General features: G+C 40.6%; 1 protein-coding gene across 3 annotated transcripts in view; it reads right to left on the bottom strand.

Moving 5' to 3' along the window:
• Positions 1–23363, bottom strand: part of SRPK1 (SRSF protein kinase 1) — a 91971-nt gene that overhangs the window by 4931 nt on the left and 63677 nt on the right. For all 3 annotated transcript variants that reach the window (XM_005553197.4, XM_045390734.2, XM_005553200.4), the window contains 3 exons: positions 20148–20255; positions 4475–4544; positions 334–426 (listed from right to left, as the gene is read on the bottom strand). In XM_005553197.4, the coding sequence (XP_005553254.3) occupies positions 334–426; positions 4475–4544; positions 20148–20255 (271 nt within the window). The remainder of the gene's footprint in view (positions 1–333; positions 427–4474; positions 4545–20147; positions 20256–23363) is intronic.

Genomic DNA, 23363 nt, shown 5'->3' with positions numbered 1-23363 from the left:
TTAGCCTCCTAAGTAGCTGGATTACAGGTGCCTGCCACTACTCCCAGCTAATTTTTTGTATTTTAGTAGAGATGGGCTTTCACCATGTTGGCTAGGCTGTTCTCAAACTCCTGACATTGTGATTTGCCTGCCTCGGTCTCCCAAAGTGCTGGGATTACAGGTATGAGCCACCGCGCCTGGCTCAGTCTCTGCTCTTGACCACTTTTTTACCTCTTTGCTAAGTCACAGGTTAGCATTCAGGGTAGGCCCATCATTCTGTAGGATATTGGGAATATGTGCTTACCTCTTAAAACACTTCTGCCTCCTTAATGTCTGGGAACACATTTACTTTACCTTTTTTGGTGAAAAATTCCTTGGAATATTTTCCTGCCACAATGAGCTTGCGAGGCACCTTCCCCAGAAGTTCTATGATCAATGCAATGTGATCTGTATATTTCAAACATTTCAAGAAGGGGGAAAAAAAAGATACATAACAAGAGTAACAAATGTAGCTCTAGAAAATATCAGAAAGAGTAGCATGCACACCTCTTTGTAAAGCATATCAGGCTTGCTTGCTATCCTAAATGGGAAGAGGAAGACTCTATCCATCTAATGGAGAATTCACAAAGTCAAATTTTTGTGGATTCAGTGATAACTAAAAACAATCTTGGTGTGAATGCTCTGCTTCCTGAAGTATCCCCTGGGTCCTAGATTAAAACTCATGTAACAATACTACCTCTGCGATTGAAGAAGTCTTGTGAATATTTCCCACTGAGGGCAAAGCATCTTGGAATTCTGCCTATCAGCTCTATAATGTGCACAATGTGGTCTAAAATAGAAGGGTAAGAAGAATAGATCAAGGACAAGCTGTAAAAGAGGTTTTTCTATGATTAGCTTTTTCAAGGACTAGCTGTTTAAAAGTAACTACAAATAAAACCAAAGATAATGAAGGGAAGACTGACTGGGAAGGCCAAGAATTATTTCTGGTGATTGGTCACCCGACAGTGTCGGGCAAGTACCATTCTGGATTTTGGAGGCTTATCTTCATCTTTACTTCTCTTTTGTCTATATATCTAGGTTCAGGTAGGTTCTTTAGGTAAGATTTAAAAAACTGTCCAAATATGTGTTAGACATTCTGGAACTATTATTTGTGATCGTTCTGTCTCAGCCTCCCCAGTGGCTGGGACTTCAGGCATGTGCCACCACACCTGCTGACTTAAAACATTTTTTGGAGAGATGAGGTCATGGCATACTGCCAAGCTGGTCTCAAACTCCTGGGCTCAAGCAATACTCCTGCCTTGGCCTCCCGAAGTGTTGGGATCACAGGCCTGGGTCACCACCTGGCTGATACCCCATTTTAAAGATGAGAAAATAGAACTTCAAAAAGCACAAATGGCCTAACTGGAAACGTCAGGGCTAATATGAGCTAAAACTCAAATGAAAACCAATTATCTTATGTCTTGTCTAAAGCTTTTTTCCTAAAATCATTTTTTAAGAGTAAAGATTAGCACAAACATTTTAAAGTATAGCTACTTGATGATCTGTAATCGTCACAGTATGAATATGGATCATGAGCGCCACCAGGGAGGCTTGCAGCCTCTTAACCAGGAGGTGAGTCTGGGAACAACCAGTACACACACCTCAGGCAGATCTACTGTCTTTTTTTTTTTTTTTTCCTCTGCAGGTGACAGAAATTAAGAATATAAAAGCTTTTTTTTTTTTTTTGAGATGGAGTCTTGCTCTGTCGCCCAGGCTGGAGTGCAATGGCATGATCTTGGCTCACTGCAACCTCCGCCTCCTGATTCTTGTGTCTCAGCCTCCTGAGTAGCTGGGATTACAGTTGCACACCACCATGTCCAGCTAATTTTTGTATTTGTAGTAGAGACAGGGTTTCACATGTTGGCCAGGCTGGTCTTGAACTCCTGACTTCAGGTGATCTGCCTGCCTTGGCCTCCCAAAATGCTGGGATTACAGGTGTGAGCCACTGTGCCTGGCCTGTATTTTTTGTAGAGATGGGTGGGGTTTTGCCATGTTGCCCAGGCTGGTCTCAAACTCCTGGGCTCAAGTGATCCACCCACCTCAGTCTCCCAAAGTGCTGGGATTACAGGCGTGAACACCCAGGCAGAATATAAAAGTTTTTTTTTTTAAATGATGGCTCCTGGCCAGAAAAAAAGCTTTATAAAATACTTTTATCCTGTAGTTACAGAATCATTAAGGGTTAAACTTCCAGTTATGTATCTTACAGGGGAAATAACATGCTAGAGACATTCATATTATCTGGGAATTTGTGAAGGTTTCAGGTTATATCTTTCTCATGTAAAGAAGTAGGTGTCATTTAAAGAAGACTTCACATTTATGACTTCCCTACAACCTTTGAGCAGTTTTGACTGAATTTATGGTTTGGTAACAAGTACCTGCATGCCAAGAATTTTTCTGCTGGTTTTTGGCGGACCTGCAAATGTGTTTTTACCATTAACAATAACCAAAATGAGAATACCAAGGAAAAACTTAGACTATAGTTTCTAAGAGAACTTCTTAAAGTTCTTAGAAACTTAAGTAAACTTCCAAGTAAAATATTGGTTCTTTAAATATTTTTCCTATACCAAGGAATTCCCTTGAAGTTGTTACTTTACATTTAATTCCTGCAACCTATCTTTGGCTTATGAGGATTGATATACTTGACAGACAAAATTATTAAGTATTATCCCATGAGTTAGGGCTGTGGAAAGCCAGAGTAGAGGACATGGTACTCAGGCTCCTGTCCTACCATGACTTGTAACAAACTGCACACACTAGTCAGGGGTAAGGGTTTGCTTGTTCCTGCTCTTATAGGCCAAACTGCAGTAGAACAGCACAGGTAGGGTTGATGTTTGACCTAAGGACTATTAGTACTAACTGGTATAGGATGGAATAAATTAGAATTTAAATATCTAGGGAAGATAGTTTTTCCCTGTCCCCTTATTTGGGACTCTGCATATATATTAAAATTTTCAGGTTTGGTAGCATACTACTACTTGATATAATTCTAGCCACTATACGTGTTCTGTACCACACACTAACATTTATGGAGAATCTAGGGAAGTAAAAAAAAATTAATTACCCTCCCAACAAATATAGTAGGTAGTTTCTAGGCCTATAACCCCAAACACTGTAAGCCTATAATCCCAAACCTATAACCCAGAAAAATAGCAAGCAGAGAGTGGGTAAAATCAAGTAGTAATTATAGTATCCTCTAACATGGGGCTTATACATATAAAATATGTACTCACTTAAATAGGCATTCACAGGAATTAGATAGCATTTTCCAAATGGTATTCATTAGGGATATTAGCAGGTCCTACTAACATTACCTATTAATATCCCAGAAGACCACATTTTGAGAAACAAAGAGCACTCCTGGTTCCATAGAGCATGAAATACGTGTTCCCAAAGACTCAAGGAAAGTACAAAAAGAACATGTTCTCTACATTGGGAGGGTAGATGCTGTAGTGATCTCTCAAAATAATCCTCATTAATCCTACAAATAAAACATAAGCTGCCTCAACTGTATAAAACATTTTCTTGGCTGGGCGCGGTGGCTCATGCCTGTAATCCCAGCACTTTGGGAGGCTGAAAGGGGTGGACCACGAGGTCAAGAGATAGAGACCATCCTGGCCAACATGGTGAAACCCCGCCTCTACTAAAAATACAAAAATTAGCTGGGTGTGGTGGTGCATGCCTGTAGTCCCAGCTACTCAGGAGGCCGAGGCACGAGAATCGCTTGAACCACTGCACTCCAGCCTGGTGACAGAGTGAGATTTCGTCTCAAAAAAAAAAAAAAATTTTGTTTGTTCACTCAAATTATTAACCCATTTAGTTATCTGGATGCTATCATAATAGAAAAATCAGACATATACAGTTGCCTGCTTCCACAGTCTCTCAGGCAGTTACTGGCAGCTTAAGCTTTTCCCACTGGCTACCACAACATGTAAATCCATTCTATTTTGTTTTAAAATGGAATTCCAAAGAAGAAAAAATTACAGTTTTATATTCAGAAAAGGGAAAAAAGAATGCTAAATGTTGGCAGAATTTATAGAAATAGGATATAGTCTCTGCATTTAAGTAGTGTGTGTATATTAAAGTTACTGACCTCTAAATAAATTTGGAGGCATAATTGAGCAACAGGTTGATGAACAGGTAAACTCAAACTGGGTAAAGAATGAACCACTGATATATACAGAAAGGAAGATAACTAGATGTTGAAGAAAAAAACTGTCCAGCACACAGAAGTTTTAGGTTAACTGTGGCCTTTTGACTCTGACAGAGCTCTTTAGTATTTTTCAGAAAATATCTAAAAACTTACTATAAAATGTCTTTTATATTTCTAACTTTTCTGGGATTTACATATGCTTTGCACACTAACAAGACTAAGGCTCTTCAGTACTAACAAATGATGTTAGCTAAATGTGGAAAGTGTAAATACCACACACACACATCCACGGTTAAGGGTTCTCACCTTCATCTCGAGTGTACTCTTCCCCTGAATGAGGTTCAAACAAATAGTCACCTGTGGCCAGTTCAAAGGCCTAAAAAAAAAAAGAGGACAGTATATGAAAGCACAACAGAAAAGAAGGCCTTTGGAAAGCTTACTGCTATTTGGCTCAATATGAAGTAACTCTTGTTCCCTTGGGAAAATTTACAGATTTAAAAAAAAAACACTAAAAAAAAACCCCATAAGATTATTCCTAAAGCATTTCTTCCACATCCCTATCTTAATAAAATGGAGAAAACAGCAAAGACTCAGTAAATACTAACATGTGGGTTATTTCATGCCTAAACCTCCCCACCCTAAACCCCCAGCAATTCAGCCCTCCTGAGTTTCCCTTTTTTGGCCAGAAAAAGGCACACCTGGATATTAAGGTGATTCTAAATTATTATGCATGAGAAGAACAGGTCTTTCTTACATTATAATCACACACGGCTAGAAACTGAGATTCTGTACCAAACAAAAAAAATCAAAACAAAAAAATTCAGATGTCTACTTATGACTCTCTAGTGTTCGACAAGTACACTATTAACTTTTGCATAGGAAGTACTCCCTAGACTGTCCCAGATGGAAAGTTCCTGATTCCTAGGTCTTTTTTTTTTTTTTGAGATGGAATCTTGCTCTGCCTACCAGGCTGGAGTGCAATGGCGTGATCTTAACTCACTGCAACCTCTGCCTCCGGAGTTCAAGTGATTCTCCCGCCTCAGCCTCCGGAGTAGCTGGGACTACAGGCACGTGCCACCACGCCCAGCTAATTTTTGTATTTTTAGTAGAGATGGGGTTTTACCATGTTGGCCAGGATGGTCTCAATCTCTTGACCTCATGATCCACCCGCCTTGGCCTCCCAAAGTGCTGGGATTACAGGCGTGAGCCACTGTGCCTGGCCAATTTGTAGGTCTTTAGAAAATCAGAAGATTAAGTGTAAAGGGAGTCAGGAGCCTAGCCTACGTGACTGGCAAGTCAGTACTCCCTAATCAGGAAAAGAAAAGCCTGTCTCCTGTAATAGAAAAACCTCTTACAGTGTTCGAGAGCATCTTAGGAAATGATATCCTTAGGAATAAGTGCCATGCAGAATGAAAAGATAGTGTTAGGGTAACAGCGGGGCTACATAAATCTCACTGATTATAAATGGAGTTTTAAAAATCAGTACAACAGCAGTTTTGTTTTTTTGAGACAGAGTCTTGCTCTGTTGCCTAGGCTGGAGCGCGGTGGCGCAATCTCGGCTCACTGCCACCTCCGCCTCCCAGGTTCACCCCATTCTCCTATCTCAGCCTCCTGAGTAGCTGGGACTACAGGTGCCCGCCACCACGCCCAGCTAATTTTTTGTATTTTTAGTAGAGATGGGGTTTTACTGTGTTAGCCAGGATGGTCTTGATCTCCTGACCTCGTGATCTGCCTGCCTCAGCCTCCCAAAGTGCTGGGATTACAGGCGTGAGCCACTGCGCCCGGCCAACAGCAGTTTTTAAAAATAACCTTATTGATAGGGAAACACAGTTATAAAATAAGTGCTAGTCATAGGTCAATTTTGATTAAATCAATGGTACTAAGTGGTCCAAACAACCTCAAGAACTGTAGACTCCAGGACTTAGTTGGGGCATATTCTCAATTTAGACCCAAGTTTAGGTCTTGGTGGCTCACCAGTGTCAGTTTCTGCAATTTCATGACAGAATAGCCTTTCTCAAAACAGTACTACCGTCCAGAGGGAGACCTCAAAACCAGAAGTTTCAGGATAGGTTTAGGAATCAAATACTATCTCTAAATGTCAAGAGTGCTATATGGCTTCTTGCTTGGCATTGCTTGTTTTACATTTCACTCGTTTATTATGAAACTGAACCACAGTGATAGAGCAGATACTTGTTCTACCCTCAGTTGTCCTGAGGTTTATAGTCCCAAAGCAACAGAGAAACAAATCATGATTCTTATTCAACAAAACTTGTCAATCATTCCTGACACCAGGACTTAAAAAAAAAAACAACTCATGGTCTCATAGAGTTCAGTAAAGATACTGAAATTAAAGTTAAAACAAAAACAAAAACAAACACACACATGAGCCAGTCATGGCAGTGCTATATGCCTGTGGTACTGGCTATTCAGGAGGCCAGAAAATGAAATATTCTTCAGTGCTAAAAAGAAATGAGCTATTAAGCCATGAAGATATGGAGGAACCTTAAATGCATATTACTAAGTGAAAGAACCCAATCTAAAAAGGCTACATACTGTATGATTCCAACTATTTGACATTATGGAGACAATAAAAATATCAGTGGTTGCCAGGGAGTGGTGGAAGGAAGGGATGAACAGGCAGAGCACAGAGGAGTTTTAGAGCAGTGAAATGATGTTGCATATAATAATGATAGATACATTTGTCAAAACTCATAAAAGAGTGAAATGAGATGTAAACTACTGACTTTGGTTAATAATGATGTGTCAATGTAGGTTCACTGTAACAAATCTATCACTGTGGAGCAGCAGATCGATTGTGGGGGAGGCTCTGTGTGTGGGGAGCATATAAAACTTATTTGTACTTTTTGTTCAATTTTTCTGTGAACCTAAAATTGCTCTAAAAAATAAAGTCTATTAAGAAACAAACCAGTGTACCATCCTTTGTTAACCTTCTCTAGACTACTGCCTTTGAGAAAAATGGCTTAGAAGATAGCATGAAATGCATGGAAAAGTTAAAACAATGACAATTTAAACAGACTAATCACATTCAGATCCAGAAGTAACTTGCAAACTCTAGGTAGCAGAAAGGAATACTGACACAGCTTAAGGGTCAATCTAGCATTTCATAAGCAATGTTTGTGTGTGGTCAGAATGCAAAGAGTGACTACCAAACAGAAAATGAGGACTTTCAGGTAAGAGCTGTTTCTACAAAGTAACATGTCCATCATCTGTATCAATGGGCTGGCCAATGGCTGTCTCAAAGTGAGGAAGACAAGTCAGAGTTCTGATGCTTGTCCTTCTGCAGAGATAGAGGTGTGCTTAATGTATTAACTGAAGGCCCCTTATCTTGACCCAGGTTTGACCACATTAAGAAGGGCTGAAGTGCTGGATATGTTATTTTAGAAAAAAGAAACTAAAAGATGATTCAAATTTCCTGTCTTCAACAATCTATACCAAAGGGAAGTAAAATTCCAGAGCAGGGCTGGAGGCTGGAACAATTAAGTCTGTTTTAAATTAAAAAGGTTGCCAAGGAATAGGGGAAAAGGGAAACAAGGAGTTTTTCTCCAATGGTATATAGAGTTTCAGTTTTGAAAGATAAAAAAAGTTCTAAAGAGGCCAGGTAGGGTGGCTTACACCTGTAGTTCCAGCACTTTGGGAGGCCAAGGCGGGAGGACTGCTTGAGCCCAGGAGTTCAAGACCAGCCTGGGAAATATAGTGAGATCCCATCTCTTAACAAAAAAAAAATTCTAAAGACAAGTTGTATAAAAATGTGAACATAGGCCAGGTACAGTGGCTCATGCCTGTAATCCCAGCACTTTGGGAGGCTGAGGCAGGTGGATCACTTGTGCTCAGGAGTTCGAGACCAGCCTGGGCAACATGGTGAACCCCGTCTCTACCAAAAATACAAACAATTAGCTAGGCATGGTGGCACATGCCTGTGGTCCTAGCTACTCAGGAGGCTGAGGTGAGAGGATTGCTTGAGCCTGGGAGGTGGAAGTTGCAGTGAGCCGAGATTGCACTACTGCACTCCAATCTGTGTGACAGAGTGAGACCTTGTCTCCAAAAAAAAAGAAGACTTAAGAAATCAGAAATGGGCCGGGCATGGTAGCTCACGCCTGTAATCCCAGCACTTTGAGAGGCCGAGGCGGGCAGATCACGAGGTCAGGAGATAGAGACCATCCTGGCTAATGTGGTGAAACCCTGTCTCTGCTAAAAATACAAAAAATTAGCCGGGCGTGGTGGCAGGCACCTGTAGTCCCAGCTACTTGGGAGGCTGAGACAGGAGAATGGCGTAAACCCAGGAGGCAGAGCTTGCAGTGAGCCGAGATTGCACCACTGCACTCTAACCTGGGCGATGAGCAAGACTCCCATCTCAAATAAATAAATAAATAAATAAATAAATCAGAAATGAAAGAGGAGACATTATAACGAATACCACAGAACTACAAAGGATAAGAGACTACTATGCATAATCATATGGCAACCAATTGGAAAACCCAGAAAAAATGGAAAAATTCATTGACAATATAACCTATGTATGAAGATTGAACCATGAAGAAATAGAAACCCTGAACAGATAAAAAATAAGAGATTAAATCTGTAATAAGTCTCCCATCAAAGAAAAGCCCAGGACCTGATGGCTTCACTGCTGAATCCTACCAAATATTTAATGAAAAACTAATAGCAATCTGTCTCCCGGGTTCAACTGATCCTCCTGCCTCAGCCTCCCAAGTAGCTGAAACTACAGGTATGTGCCACCACACCTGGCTAATTTTTTCATTTCTTTTGGTAGAAATGGGGTCTCACTATGTTATCCAGGCTGGTCTCAAACTCCTGAGCTCCAATGATCCTCCTGCCTCAGCTTTCCAAAGTGCTGGGATTATAGGCATAAGCCACCAAGCCTGGCCCGTCATGATCTTATATACAGAAAACCCTAAAGACTCCACCAAAAACCCATTAGAACTAACAAACAAATACAGTAAAGTTGCAGGATACAAAATCAACACACAAAAATCAGCAGCATTTCTGTAAACTAACAACTAGCTGAAAAATAAACCAAGAGATCAATTCCATTTACAATAGCTACAAAAAACAAAACAAAACAAAACAAAAACACTTAGAAACATATTTAAGCACGGAGGTAAAAGACCTGTACACTGAAAACTATAAAATGCTGAGAAAAGAAATTGAAGACACAAATAAATGAAAATATATCTTATGTTCATGGTTTAGATTTTAATTTTAATTTAATTTTATGAGAGAGGGTCTTGCTCCGTGACCCAGGCTGGACTGTAGTGGTGCAATCTTGGCTTACTGTAACCTCTGCCTCCTGATCTCAGGTGATTCTCCCACCTCTGCCTCCCAAGTAGCATGAATCACCACACTCGGCTAATTTTTAAATTATTTGTAGAGATGGGATTTTGCCATGTTGCCCAGGCTGGTCTCACACAATCCATCTGCCTTGGCCTCCCAAAATGCTGGGACTAGAGGTGTGAGCCACCGTGCCTGGCCTTACTATTGTTAAAATGTCCACACTACTCAAAGTGATCAGATTCAATGCAATCTCTATCACAGTTGCGATGTTATTTTTCATAGAAATAGAAAAAACAATCCTAAAATTCACATGCAATCACAAAAAATCCCAAATAGCCAAGGCAGTCACGAACACAAAGAAGAAAGCTGGGCTGGGCGTGGTGGCTCACGCCTGTAATCCCAGCACTTTGGGAGGCTGAAACAGGCAGATCACTGGAGCCCAGGAGTTTGAGACCAGCCTGGGCAACACAAGGAGACCCCATCTCTACAAAAAATACAAAAATAGTTGGATGTGGTGGGGCGCACCTGTAGTCCCAGCTACTTGGGAGGCTGAGGTGGGAGGATCGCTTGAGCCCAGGAGGCGAAGGCTGAAGACAGCCATGATTGTGCCACTGCACTCCAGCCTGAGTGACAGTATGAGACCCTGTCTCAAAACAAGAACAAAGCTGGAAGCGTCACACTACCTACTTTCAAACTATACTACAAAGCTATAGTAATTAAAACAGCATGGGCCTGGCAAAAAAAGCAGAAGCATAGACCAAAGGAACAATATAGAGAGCCCAGAAATGAACCCACGTGGCTGGGCGCAGTGTCTTACACCTATAATCCCAGCACTTTGGGAAGCCAAGGGAGGTGGATCGCAAGGTCAAGAGATTGAGACCATCCTGGTTAACATGGTGAAACCCCGTCTCTACTAAAAATACAAAAATTAGCTGGGCACGGTGGCGTGCACCTGTAGTCCTAGCTGCTGGGGAGGCTGAGGCAGGAGAATGGTGTGAACCCAGGAGGCGGAGCTTGCAGTGAGCCGAGATCGTGCCACTGCGCTCCAGCCTGGGCAAAAGAGTGAGACTCCGACTCAAAAAAAAAAAGAAATGAACCCATGCATGTATGGTCAAGTGATCTTTGACAAAAATCCCAGGAATACAGAATGGGAAAAGGATGGTCTCTTCAATAAATGGTGTTGGAAAAACTGGATATAAAAAGAATGAAATTGCACTCCGAGGCCGGGCACGGTGGCTCAAGCCTGTAATCCCAGCACTTTGGGAGGCCGAGGCGGGTGGATCACGAGGTCAGGAGATCGAGACTATCCTGGCTAACATGGTGAAACCCCGTCTCTACTAAAAATACAAAAAAAAAACTAGCTGGGCGTGGTGGCGGGCGCCTGTAGTCCCAGTTACTTGGGAGGCTGAGGCGGGAGAATGGCGTGAACCCGGGAGGCGGAGCTTGCAGTGAGCCGAGATCGCGCCACTGCACTCCAGCCTGGGAGACACAGCGAGACTCTGTCTCAAAAAAAAAAAAGAAATTGCACTCCGAATACAAAAATCAAAATGGATGAAAGACTTAAACATAAGACCTGAAACTGAAAAACTACCAGAAGAAAACAAGGGGGAAACCCACATGACATTGATCTGAGCAACGATTTTTTTGGATTTGACCCCAAAAGCCCAGGGAGCAAAAGCGAATACAGACAAATGGGATAACATCAAACCAAAAAACTTCTGTACAGCAAAGGAAACAATAGTGTGTACAGATAACCTATGGGATGGGAAAAAATATATGCATGCTATACATCTGATAGGGGTTAATATCCAAAATAATATGGAACTCAACTCAATAGCAAGAAAACAAACAAAAAAAAACCCTATTAAAAAACAGGCAAAGGACCTAAATACACATTTCTGAAAAGAAGACACACAAATGGCCAACAGATCTACTAAAAAAATAGCTCAACATCATTAATCATTAGGGAAATGCAAATTAAAACCAAAATGAGGTATCATTTCATATCTGTCAGAATGTCTGTTATCACAAAGATGAAAGATTTAGTGTTGGTGAGAATGTGGAGCAAAGGGAAGTCTTGAATGTTATTGGTGGGAATGTAAATTAGTACAACCCTCATGGAAAACTATATGGAGGTTCTTTAAAAATCTAAAAGTAGAGTTACCATATGATCCAGCAATCCCACTTCTGGATATTTACCTCAAAGATTTAAAATCAGTTTGTTTAAGTGATGACTGCATTCCCATATTCACGGCAGCACTATTCACAATAGTCAAGTTATGGAATCAACCTAAGTTGATTTTAAAATCAATCTAAGTTGAGTCTATACAGATCAGATAAACAGACAATAAAATGTGGTATATACAGGTTGCTCCAAAATCCAAAATTGACACGACATGCAAAGGAAATGCTCATTTGGAGCATTTCGAAGTTTAGATTTTTGGATTAGAAATGTTCAGACAGTATGTATTCTGCAAATATTCCAAAATCTAAAAAATTTCCCAAACTGAAACTGGTACCAAGTGTTTCAGATTCGGGATATTCAACTTGTATACACAATGGAATGGAATACTATTCAGCCTTAAAAACAAGATGGAAATTCAGTCATTTGCAATGACATGGATGGAATTGGAAAACATAATATGAAGTGAAATAAGCCAGGAACGGAAAGACAAATACTGCAACACTCTCACTTATATGTGAAATCTAAAACAATTGAACTCATAGAAGCAGACAGCGGAATGGTGGTTACAGAGGCTGGGGGGTGAAGATAATGGGGAGATAATGATTAAAGAGTTAAAAAAGACAAAAAAAGGGAAAAAGTAAATTTAGTTTTAACTATAACAATATTTCTAGAAATATCTGACAAGTATCATTCATACCTTATTTCTGTTACTAACCATATTTAATTGCTCAAATCATGAAGATACTAAGTTGAAGGTGGCTTTGAAACTCATTTCAAACCAGATATGCCAAGTTTTGTTCAAATTTTGTTTAGAAGTCTACTTACTGCTCCTCTTGATATGGAGAAGTAACATAATTAAGTACCCAGTCCTAGTGGTTAGTGCTCTGCAAACAACCAATAGCAGGGGAATGAAGCAAAGGAAAGATGTCTTAACAGCAAGGAAGCGATGTTTCAGCGCTAGAAAGGATGAAAGAAGGTTACAATAGCCACAGGTCAAAAAGGACGGTTGGGAAACTCCCGAGTTCAGTTATTAGTTTTTTTGTTGTTACTAAATATATTCTACCACTCACTTCCAGTTTTAAAAGTAGTGTTTTTCCAGTCTTAACACAGCTGTAAATTCTATTAGTCAAAGCAAATAAATGGTTCTGTATCAAAGGTGTACGTAAGAATTGCTGAAGAACTTTTCCAAAATGCATATGTCTACTGCACATATCCCTTTCCTATTTAAGAATCACAGACAATTTCCCTGCCTCATACAGAAAGCAAACATAAAAAAACCCCATGTATTTCAGGGAGTCACAAGTTCTATGTGACAAAGAAAAGTGATAAAGTGGGGGTTATTTCAAATAAAGTCGTCAGGAAGATATCTCTAAATAGATTCTGTTGAACAAAGACCTGCATACGGTGAACGAGAAAGCACGTCCAAAGGTCCAAGGTAAGAATGAGCTTCACAAGACTAGGGAAAGAAAATAGGACTTTGAGTGGAATAGATGCAATTAGAGGATTTAAAACAGGGGAGTAATATGATTTGATTAACACTTAAGACCACTCAGGCCACTATGTGATAATGTGACACGAAGGGAGAAAAACAGAAGCAGAGAAAGGAAATTAGGAGGTCACTGTATTGATCCATTTGTGAAATGATGATGGCATGGGTTATAATGAGTTAATGGAAAAAGTAAAAAGTGGTTGGTATTGGATTTTTTTTTTGTTTCTTGTTTTTTGGAGAAAGGGTCTCGCTCTGTCACTCAGGCTGTGGTGCAGTCTTGGCTCCCTGCAATCTCTGCCTCCTGGGTTCAAGCAATTCTCGTGCCTCAGCCTTCCCAGTAGCTGGGATTTCAGTTGCATACCACCACACCCGGCTAATTTTTGTATTTTTGGTAGAGAAAGGGTTTCATCAGGTTGGCCAGGCTGGTCTTGAACTCCTGATATCAGGTGATACACCTGCCTCAGCCTCCCAAAGTGCTGAGATTACAGGTATGAGCTGCACCTAGCCGGTATTGGATATATTCTGAAGGTAAAACACATAAAAACAGCTGATGGACTAGATGTAGACAGAGGAAAACAGAATTAAGAATTAACCTAAAAGGTTCAGGTTCTAAGCTTTTAGTCTAAGTGGCTGGGTGAACAGGGGGATAATTTACAAAAACAGGATGTGTAGGGTGAACCAAGCACTCTATTTTGAAAATGTTACATTTGAGATATTTATCAGATATTCAAATGGAGTTGTCAAGCAGACAGTTGGACATAAAAAGTTGGATTAAGTATAGAGATGAGCTGAGGCTAGAGACATCATGGGACTTGATGAAATCCCCCAGGAAGAGAGAGAAGAGGGCCAAGGGCTGAGTCCTTTTTCAGTTAAGAGGAAAGGCCTATCCATTTAAGTTCTCATTAATTGATATAGACAAAAAGTAAACAATAAGGGCAAGGTACTACTATAGACTTAAAGCTTTAATTTTTCTTTGGTAATCAAAGCATGCCTAAAATAAATATTCCAACATCCAGTTACGTGAACAGATCGTACAAGCTATGAATGATTAAAATGGAGACTATCTTGCCCCAGGGATCTAGTGCACCCCGGCTGGTGTCAGCTTAAAGCCTTCCTCTCAACTGTGTGCTATTCACTGGGGTTATAATGAAGGTCCTATAGTTAATTAACTATAACGCCATCATTCCTGGGGAACAAATGCTTGCCTCTCTCAATTCCTCCTGCTTCTTTCCCTGTTTAGAATGTCTAACTTTGGGAGCTGTGCATTTAATCACTCCCATCTCTTGAATACAGCAAATACCCAGCTCTCCTTTACCTTCACTGACAGCAATGCCTGGGATCCAGATACTTCTGCACATACCAACTGCAGGAATCTACTGTAAAGACACACGTCCTAGTGATTTTATTATAGAACTGTGAAAGAGATGAGATTATACTCTGTTTTTTGGTGTTTGTATTACCTCTGTTTAGCGGAACACTATGGCAGCAAAAACAAAAAAATAAATAAAAGCAAACCTATAGCTTTCATTGTATAGGATAAGGAAATTGTACAAAAAGAACTCAAAATATTACTTACTAAAATAGCATTCAAAATCTGGCCTCCACTGACTTATTGCTGTTGAACAAAGGTGACAATCTTTGGTGAAATCTAAACAGCTATTGTGCATAGTGCTAGAAGTTATAACCACCTGCAGACATTTCTGCCTTTTCATTCAGGCAGCTCAGATTGTGAATTGGTGATGATGGAGAAAGAGCTCTTGGGTTAAATTACTACACTTTGGATTTTGATAGTTTAAGGATTTTAGTAGCCTTAAGAATTCTAGACAAAGACAGTTACGGATAAACCCCTTTGGATCCCATTTCTGAAAGATTCACTCCCTTACTGAAACATCCGACCAAGAATTAAGTTAGTCAGCCCTGGGTGTCTGAGGTTCCACATGCTCAGATTCAACTGACTGCAGATTAAAAATATTCAGAAACAGCAACAACAGCACAATAAAAAAACAAGTAAAGGACAGGCACAGTGAGTCATGCCTGTAATCCCAGTGCTTTGGGAGGCTGAGGTAGTTTGAAGCCAGCAGTTTGAGACCAGTCTGTGCAACATAGCAAGACCTGGTCTCTATGAGAAAAAAATTTAAAAATGAGCCAAGTGGGTGGCACATGCCTATAGTCCTAGCTACTCGGGGAGTGAGGTGGTAGGATCCCTTGAACCCAGGAGTTTGAGGTTATATTGAGTTATGATCACACCACTGCACTCCAGCCTGGGCAACAGAGCAAGATCCCATCCCTAAAAAAAACAAAACGAAACAACAACAACAAAAACACCAAGTTAAAAAAATATGGTACAACAACTTTACATAACATTTATATTATATTAGGTATTATAAGTAATCTAGAAACAATTTAAGTATACAGAGGCCATACGGTTATATATGTTATACGCAAACACTATGCCATTTTATGTAAAGTACTTGAACACCTGTGGATTTTGGTATCTGCAAGGGGTCTTAGAACCAATCCCCTGAGGACATTGAGGGATGACTGCATATTCTCTAGTTTTTCCCCTAACCTTTCCCTTGATTAGTAATTGGCCAACTTCTGGGGTTGACAAAGACATGCACTTCACCCCATGTCCTAAATATGTGTAGCTATACTCACCGAACCTCTCACAAGTGCCCATGGGAGTCCCACAAATCCTGTTCTGAATTTCAGAGACCAAAAGGTGAAGAAAAGGAACATATGCCAGAAAGCAATCACTTCAAAAGAGGAATTTACCAGAAAAGGAAGACAACTGGGGACTATAAACATACTTCCCCACAGCGGGAGGAAGGGTATTCAAAGGCCAGAGAAGAAGATAATCTCATCCTGCCAGTTATGGTCCTACCTGTCCTGACTCAATGTTCGAAATTTTTTTCTTTTTTTTTTTTTTTTGAGACAGAGTCTCACTCTGTCATGTTCTACACAAATATTTTCTCCTTTCCACCCCCCCCTTTTTGAAACAGAGTCTTGCTCTGTTGCCCAGGCTGGGGTGCAGTGGTGTGATCTCAGCTCACTGCAGCCTCTGCCTCCCAGGTTCAAAAGATTCTTGTGCCTCAGCCTCCCGAGGAGCTGGGATTACAGGCATGTGCCACCACGACCAGTTAATTTTTGTATTTTTAGTAGAGACAGGGTTTCTCCATGTTGGCTAGGCTAGTCTTGAACTCGTGACCCCAAGTAATGTGTCTGCCTCAGCCTCCCAAAGTGCTGGAATTACAATCATAAGCCACCACACCTGGGTCCCCTTTTCCCTTTTTATAATTGCCCTTCTATCTATTCCTCAATCATCAATGTGGTAGGCAATCTCAACTTGTTCATTTCATTACCTCTCAGAGAGGGTTCTAATCTTTCCATCCATTAATTACTTTGGATGCAGGATGATCCATCTCTTCAGGCACTTCTGATATTCCAGAATTTTTGCTCTATGATCAATTTTTTTTTTTTTTTTTTGAGACGGAGTCTCGCTCTGTCACCCAGGCCGGAGTGCTGTGCCGCGATCTCAGCTCACTGCAAGCTCCGCCTGCCAGGTTCACGCCATTCTCCTGCCTCAGCCTCCCGAGTAGCTGGGACTACAGGCGCCCGCCACCATGCCCGGTTAACTTTTTTTTTGTATTTTTTAGTAGAGACGGGGTTTTACAGTGTTAGCCACGATGGTCTCGATCACCTGACCTTGTGATCTGCCCGCTTCAGCCTCCCAAAGTGCTGGGATTACAGGCGTGAGCCACCACGCCTGGCCTCTATGATCAAATTTAAAGCAACATTTTGTTTTTCTATGTCGACTGGCAAAATAAAATTTGAGGATCAAATGGGGCTCAATTTTTCATGATATTGTCTCATGTCAGGTAAGTACCTTGCGTTCCTTGATGAAGAAAATTCTGACATGTGAGTGGGTCCAGAACTATGAGGCAAGATTAATGACACCTTTATCTTTCAGCCTTACTTCTTAAGCCTGACATTAGAAATACTTTATTAAATATCAAGCAGGATCTACTGCCCCCAAACAAAATAGAAATGTGGAATAAGAAAAAAAAGTCCTCATCTTCTTACAGTAAACAATTAATCCACTACTAAAAACTACATCTTAGCAAATCCACATTTTAATAAATCAGATGCCATCTATTAACCAGGTACACTTTATAGCTGGTGGCATCTCCATCATTTATCATTTTCTATAGCAAATTAACTCAAATAAAATTCCTCAAAATACAAAGCTTTAAAGTGTGGCAAGAAAGAAGCCTGAGATTTTATTCCAATATTCTTTCATTTTGTGCAACAATATTAAAACCTTACTTCAGACAGTCCATCAGCTTTAAAGACCAATGATATGGGCCCGGCACGGTGGCTCACACCTGCAATCCCAGCACTTTGGGATGCCGAAGTGGGCGGATGGATCACGAGGTCAGGAGATTGAGACCATCCTGGCTAACACGGTGAAACCCCGTCTCTACTAAAAATATGAAAAAATTAGCTGGGTGTGGTGGCAGGTGCCTGTAGTCCCAGCTACTTGGGAGGCTGAGGCAGGGGGAGGCGGAATTTGCAGTGAGCCAAGATCATGCCACTGCACTCCAGCCTGGGTGATAGAGCAAGACTCCGTCCCAAAAAAAAAAAAAAAAGTCATCACCATTCTCTTAATCTCAAGTACCCAGGGACACATACACTGCAGAAAGTCGCAGGGACCTCTGCCTAGGAAAGCCAGGTATTGTCCAAGTTTTCTCCCCATGTGATGGTTTGAAATCTGGCCTTGTGGGAAGGGAAAGACTGGATTGTCCCCCAGCCTGACACCCGTGAAGGGTCTGTGCTGAGGAGGATTAGTGTAAGAGGAAAGAAGGCCTCTTGGCAGTTAAGATAGAGAAAAGCATCTGTCTCCTGCCCATCCCTGGGCAATGGAACCTCTCAGTGTAAAACTTCATTGCACGTTCTATTTACTGAGATGGGAGAAAACCACCTTAGGGCTGAAGGTGGGATGTGCTAGCGGCAATGCTGCTCTTTATGCACTAAAAAAGTTTATGGAGATGTTTACATATGCATATCAAGGCACAGCACTTTTCCTTAAACTTATTCAAGTCACACAGATCTTTATTCCTATGTCTTACTGCTGACCTTCTCCCTACTATGACCCTATTGTCCTGCCACTTCCCTTCTTCTGAGATGGTAAAGATAATGACTAATAAATACTGAGGGAACTCACAGACCAGTGCAGGCGGGGGTCCTCTGTATCCTGAGCGCTGGTCCCCTGGGCCCACTTTTTCTTCCTCTATACTTTGTCTCTGTGTCTCATTTCTTTTCTCAAATCTCTCTTTCCACCTAATGAGAAACACCCACAGGTGTGGAGGGGCAGGCCACCCCTTCACTAAACCCTTGGAATTTCCAAGAGGTAGGTGTCTTTATCCATGGTGGGTCTCTTGGACCATATCTAAGTTTATATTAACAAAGTGACTCATGCTGGGGCCCTATATAGTTGGATTTTTGATGTTCCGTTCTTGTTGCCTAGGCTGGAGTGCAATGGTGTGATCTTGGCTCACTGCAACCTCTGTCTCCCAGGTTCAAGCGATTCTCCTGCCTCAGCCTCCCAAGTAGCTGGGATTATAGGCATGCACCACATCTGGCTAATTTTTAGTAGAGATAGGGTTTCATCATGTTGGTCAGGCTGGTCTCAAACTCCTGACCTCAAGTGATCCACTTGCCTCAGCCTCCCAAAGTGCTGGGATTACAGGCATGAGCCACTGCGGCCAGCCGCTACATAGTTTTAAGATCAAGGTTGGACATATGGGAAAGACCAACCACATGATCAGAGGATTGGGGCTTTCCAACTTCCCAACCTCCAGGGAAGGGAGGGAAAGCTTGAAGACTGAGCTCAATCACATGGCCAATGATTCAATCAATACCTAATTAATGGCATCTCAATAAAACTCTGAACACTTGAAGCTTGGGTGAGCATCCCTCGGTGGTGACACACATCAATGTGCCAGGAGGGTGACAAGTCCTGAGGACATAGAAGCTTCATGTTTAGTACCCTCTCAGACTTTCCCGTGTGTCCTAATTTGTATTCTTTATAAACAAACTATAGCAAGCTTAGCACTTTCTGAGGGGGTAATGCAAACCTCTTAATTTGTAGCCAGTTGGTTAGAAGTACAGGTGGCTTGTGGATCCTGAGGCTTGTGGTTAGTGTCTGAAGTGAGAGCAATCTTGTGGGGAACTATGCTCTTAACCTATGAAGGGTGCGATAACTCTGGGTAGTTAGCATCGGAACTACATTGTAAGTGATCACTCAAAATGTGTCAGGCAATGAATACATAACAGCCATGATTCCTGACAGTACGGGGCTTACAACACAGAAGAGAAACAAGTAAACAAACACGGTTAGAAATTGTGGTGATTAAAGATATTAAGGAGTATAATACATTTTAAGAAACAATGTAACACATTCCAACATGAGGCTATTAGTAGGAAATCATTTATGATCAACTAAATCTGACCACTAGAATAGTTGCTTGCCGGGGACTAAATAGCCATTTACGAATCTATGAATGATTGGACTTCACATCTTGGGAGCTACAAAGATATCTGAGGAGCTGCAGAATTGTACAAAATGAAGCAGTTGCCAGGGGTTTCTCTGATCTGAAAACAGATGAATGCTAAAAATGCAAAGACACTTGTAATCTCCTAATCAAAACCAACAACACCTCTTAGTAGTTATTTTCATTATTTTTCCCCCCAACAATCTGTAGTAAGAAACATTTAGTTCCTTCACCTAACAGGAACTTGGCAGTAACCAAATGAAATGCCAGACAGATTTTTGAATTCGGACCTCTCTAGACACAGAATTTAGAATTCCTATGGTAAGTCATCTGTGTTACGTTCTTTTCTGCTAGTTAATTTGCTGGTTTACTGAAATTAGCAAACAGGGCAAGATATGTACCACTTAACAAGTGAAAGCCAAGGGGAAAAAACATTACCATGCATGCTGTGCTCCAAATGTCAGCAGGGGTATTATAGCCAGATCCTATCAGAACTTCCAAGGAACGATACTGCCTTGTTTGAATATCTTCAGTGAAATGTTTGTGCTGAGAAAATGAAGGAAACAGTATTTTAAACTTCATTCTAAAAAGTAACAAGTCAATACTGCTTAACAATGAAGATGAAAACAAACTCTCTGAAGTTTTTCCCAAACCAAAGTTCTCACTTTGCTTATTTCTTAAACAGCATTTTAATGTTATTAGCTCCAACAATCCTTTGCCTTACACACAGCTACTCCAAATTATTTTTACAAACAAATGAGCCTAAACTTAATATAGATACACAGGTCTAGGAAACAACAACAGCTTTATTCTTTTTAAAAATTGTTTTAGTAAAGATGAGGTCTTGCTATGTTGCCCATGCTGGACTCAAAACTCCTGGGCTCAAGTGATCCACCCGCCTTGGCCTCCCAAAGTGCTGGGATTACAGGCGTGAGCTACCACACCAAGGAATCCAAACTCTTTAACCTTGCAATTTACTATACTTGTCTTTAATAAGTATCTTTCTGTGCCTTTATTGGTGATGTTGATGTTCTACCTAGAGTACTTTTTGCTGTTTTAGTCAAATTTCATCTAGTACCCTTTGAAGCCCTGGTCTATACTAGTTTTCTACCTGAAGGCTTTCTCTGTGTAATTTCCTCTTTTCACAAACACAGTTCCCTGTTTTTAAATTTCAATGGGATTAGAGAATCGTCTTCCACACTTTTCTATCACATTTGAATAACTGAATTTTGTTTCCTGTATATGACTCATACTAAGCTGCTTTTTTCCTTCATTATTCATTTATTTTTATCATGGAAAATTTCAAATATATACAAAAGTAGAAAGAATCATGAACCCCATGCCATTTATTATACTAGTGTCACAAAGCAATTACCACTCATTGCCAGTCTATTTTCAACTGTATCCCAACCCTGCCACTGCACCTACACCAGATTTTAAGTACATACTAGACATTTTATTTTCATTCATAAATATGGCTTTCTGAAAGATTACTCTTTTTAACTGTGACACTTTCTCGCCTAAAAAAAAAAAAATTAAGATTCAAAACCAAAGAATCAGAGTTTCAATGTTGAAAGTGAACATCAAATCTTTAGTATGAGAGGTGAAAACAGGCTGAGTGCGGCACATCACTATGAAATTATGTTACTTCCACTGGGGGAAAAGGTTTCATATAAAGATTAAGAATTAGAATGGCATCGGTCTTTAGTACCATCAAGACTGGAAACTAAAAAGCAATGGAGCAACGACATTCTGAAAGAAAATGTTTTCTAGCCTAGAATTCTCTACATAGGAAACTGAGTGTGAAAGCAGAATAAAGACGATCAGATGTGCAAATCCTACCCTTCTCCCACCCAATCTCATACCCTTTCTCAGGAAACTATTTTATGTTGCATGTACTCTACAAAAAAGATGACATAAACCAAGAAAGAAAGGAGACACAGAAAACAGGGGATATATATATAGAGAAAATAATAAATCTCCAGGATGACGGTGAAGGGAAATCCCAAGTGATAGTTATGTAGCAGACCTACAGGGCAACCCAATCAGATGAACAGAGATTAGAAGACTCCAGGTTCTAGGATAGAGCGCTTTAGAAAGATAATAGTAGAAAGAACACTCAATGTATCTGTACATATTTTTTTTTTTTTTTTGAGACGGAGTCTCGCTCTGTCGCCCAGGCTGGAGTGCAGTGGCGCTATCTCGGCTCACTGCAAGCTCCACCTCCCAGGTTTATGCCATTCTCCTGCCTCAGCCTCCCGAGTAGCTGGGACTACAGGCGCCCGCCACCTCGCCCGGCTAATTTTTTTGTATTTTTAGTAGAGACGGGGTTTCATTGTGTTAGCCAGGATGGTCTCGATCTCCTGACCTCGTGATCCGCCCGTCTCGGCCTCCCAAAGTGCTGGGATTACAGGCTTGAGCCACCGCGCCCGGCCGTATCTGTACATATTAAAGTGTATTTACAACACTGGGTAAAAGTATGGGATTGAATTAAGTGATCAACAGTACAAAGAAAACTAAGCAAATGAAACATGTTATGTTTCATTATGTTATGTTTTATAACATGTTTCAGAACGGAAGGAAACCATGGAAAGGTTCAGAAAGGAAAAGGAACCACAATATATGCTCACTTCAGCTGAGGATAGCATTAGAGTCTCAATGATATAAACATGGAATGATCATGTAGCCAAAAATTAGATTACATTGGGGAAATGAGGAATTTGTGCTGTGATGCTAGATAAGTCCTATTTTCCAGGAGGAAAAAAATAATATGTAACACTGAAAACAAAATTGGAGTAATATAACCTGTTATTAGTAATATAAAGGTAAATACTGTTATGGGGAGTGAAAAACTGGTGAAAGAAGTAGTCAAAGTTTTAAATAAAAGCTTCAATAACTCACTGTCTCCCCCACTGTGTAAATAAATGCATGCCTGATAAGCAAAAAAGAAAAAGAAAAAGAAAAGAAAAAAAAAGAATAAAAAGCTTAGTACAGTGGTCCCTCAGTGTACTTCGGGGATTAGTTTCCGAATTCCCCGAGCATAACAAAATCTGTGCAAACTCAAGTTTCACAGTTGGCCCAGAATTCAAATATACAAAAAGCCAGCCCTCCATATATGTGCATTTCACATTCCTCGAATACTGTTTTCGATCCTTGTTTGGTTAAAAAAAATCTGTGTATAAGTGGACTTGTGTAGTTCAAACCTATGTTGTTCAAAAGTTGACTGTATTTTTAATATTTTTAATAATACCGCTCATTAAAAATTATGTAAAATTCCATTACTGAATGCCATATGCTGATGTGCTGAAGAGATCAAGAAGTGAGATCCAATCTGAATCCAATGGGGTGCAACACACAGGTATTGTTCACCACTGTGTCCTAATGCCTACATCAGAGTATGTGCCAATATGTTTGCTGAATGAGTGAATGGGTGAAAAGAACATAGTCATTTTTTTTCTTTTGAGATGGAGTCTCGCTCTGTCACCCAGGCTGGAGTGCAGTGGTGTGATCTCGGCTCACTGCAAGCTCCGCCTCCTGGGTTCACGCCATTCTCCTGCCTCAGCCTCCCGAGTAGCTGGGACTACAGGTGCCCGCCACCAAGTCCGGCTAATTTCTTTTTTGTATTTTTAGTAGAGACGGGGTTTCACTGTGTTA

Source organism: Macaca fascicularis, chromosome 4 (assembly GCF_037993035.2).
Source record: "Macaca fascicularis isolate 582-1 chromosome 4, T2T-MFA8v1.1".
NCBI classification, from domain to species: Eukaryota; Metazoa; Chordata; class Mammalia; order Primates; family Cercopithecidae; genus Macaca; species Macaca fascicularis.
Note: the sequence above shows the minus strand (reverse complement) of the source record. Positions and strands in the feature narration are given on the sequence as shown.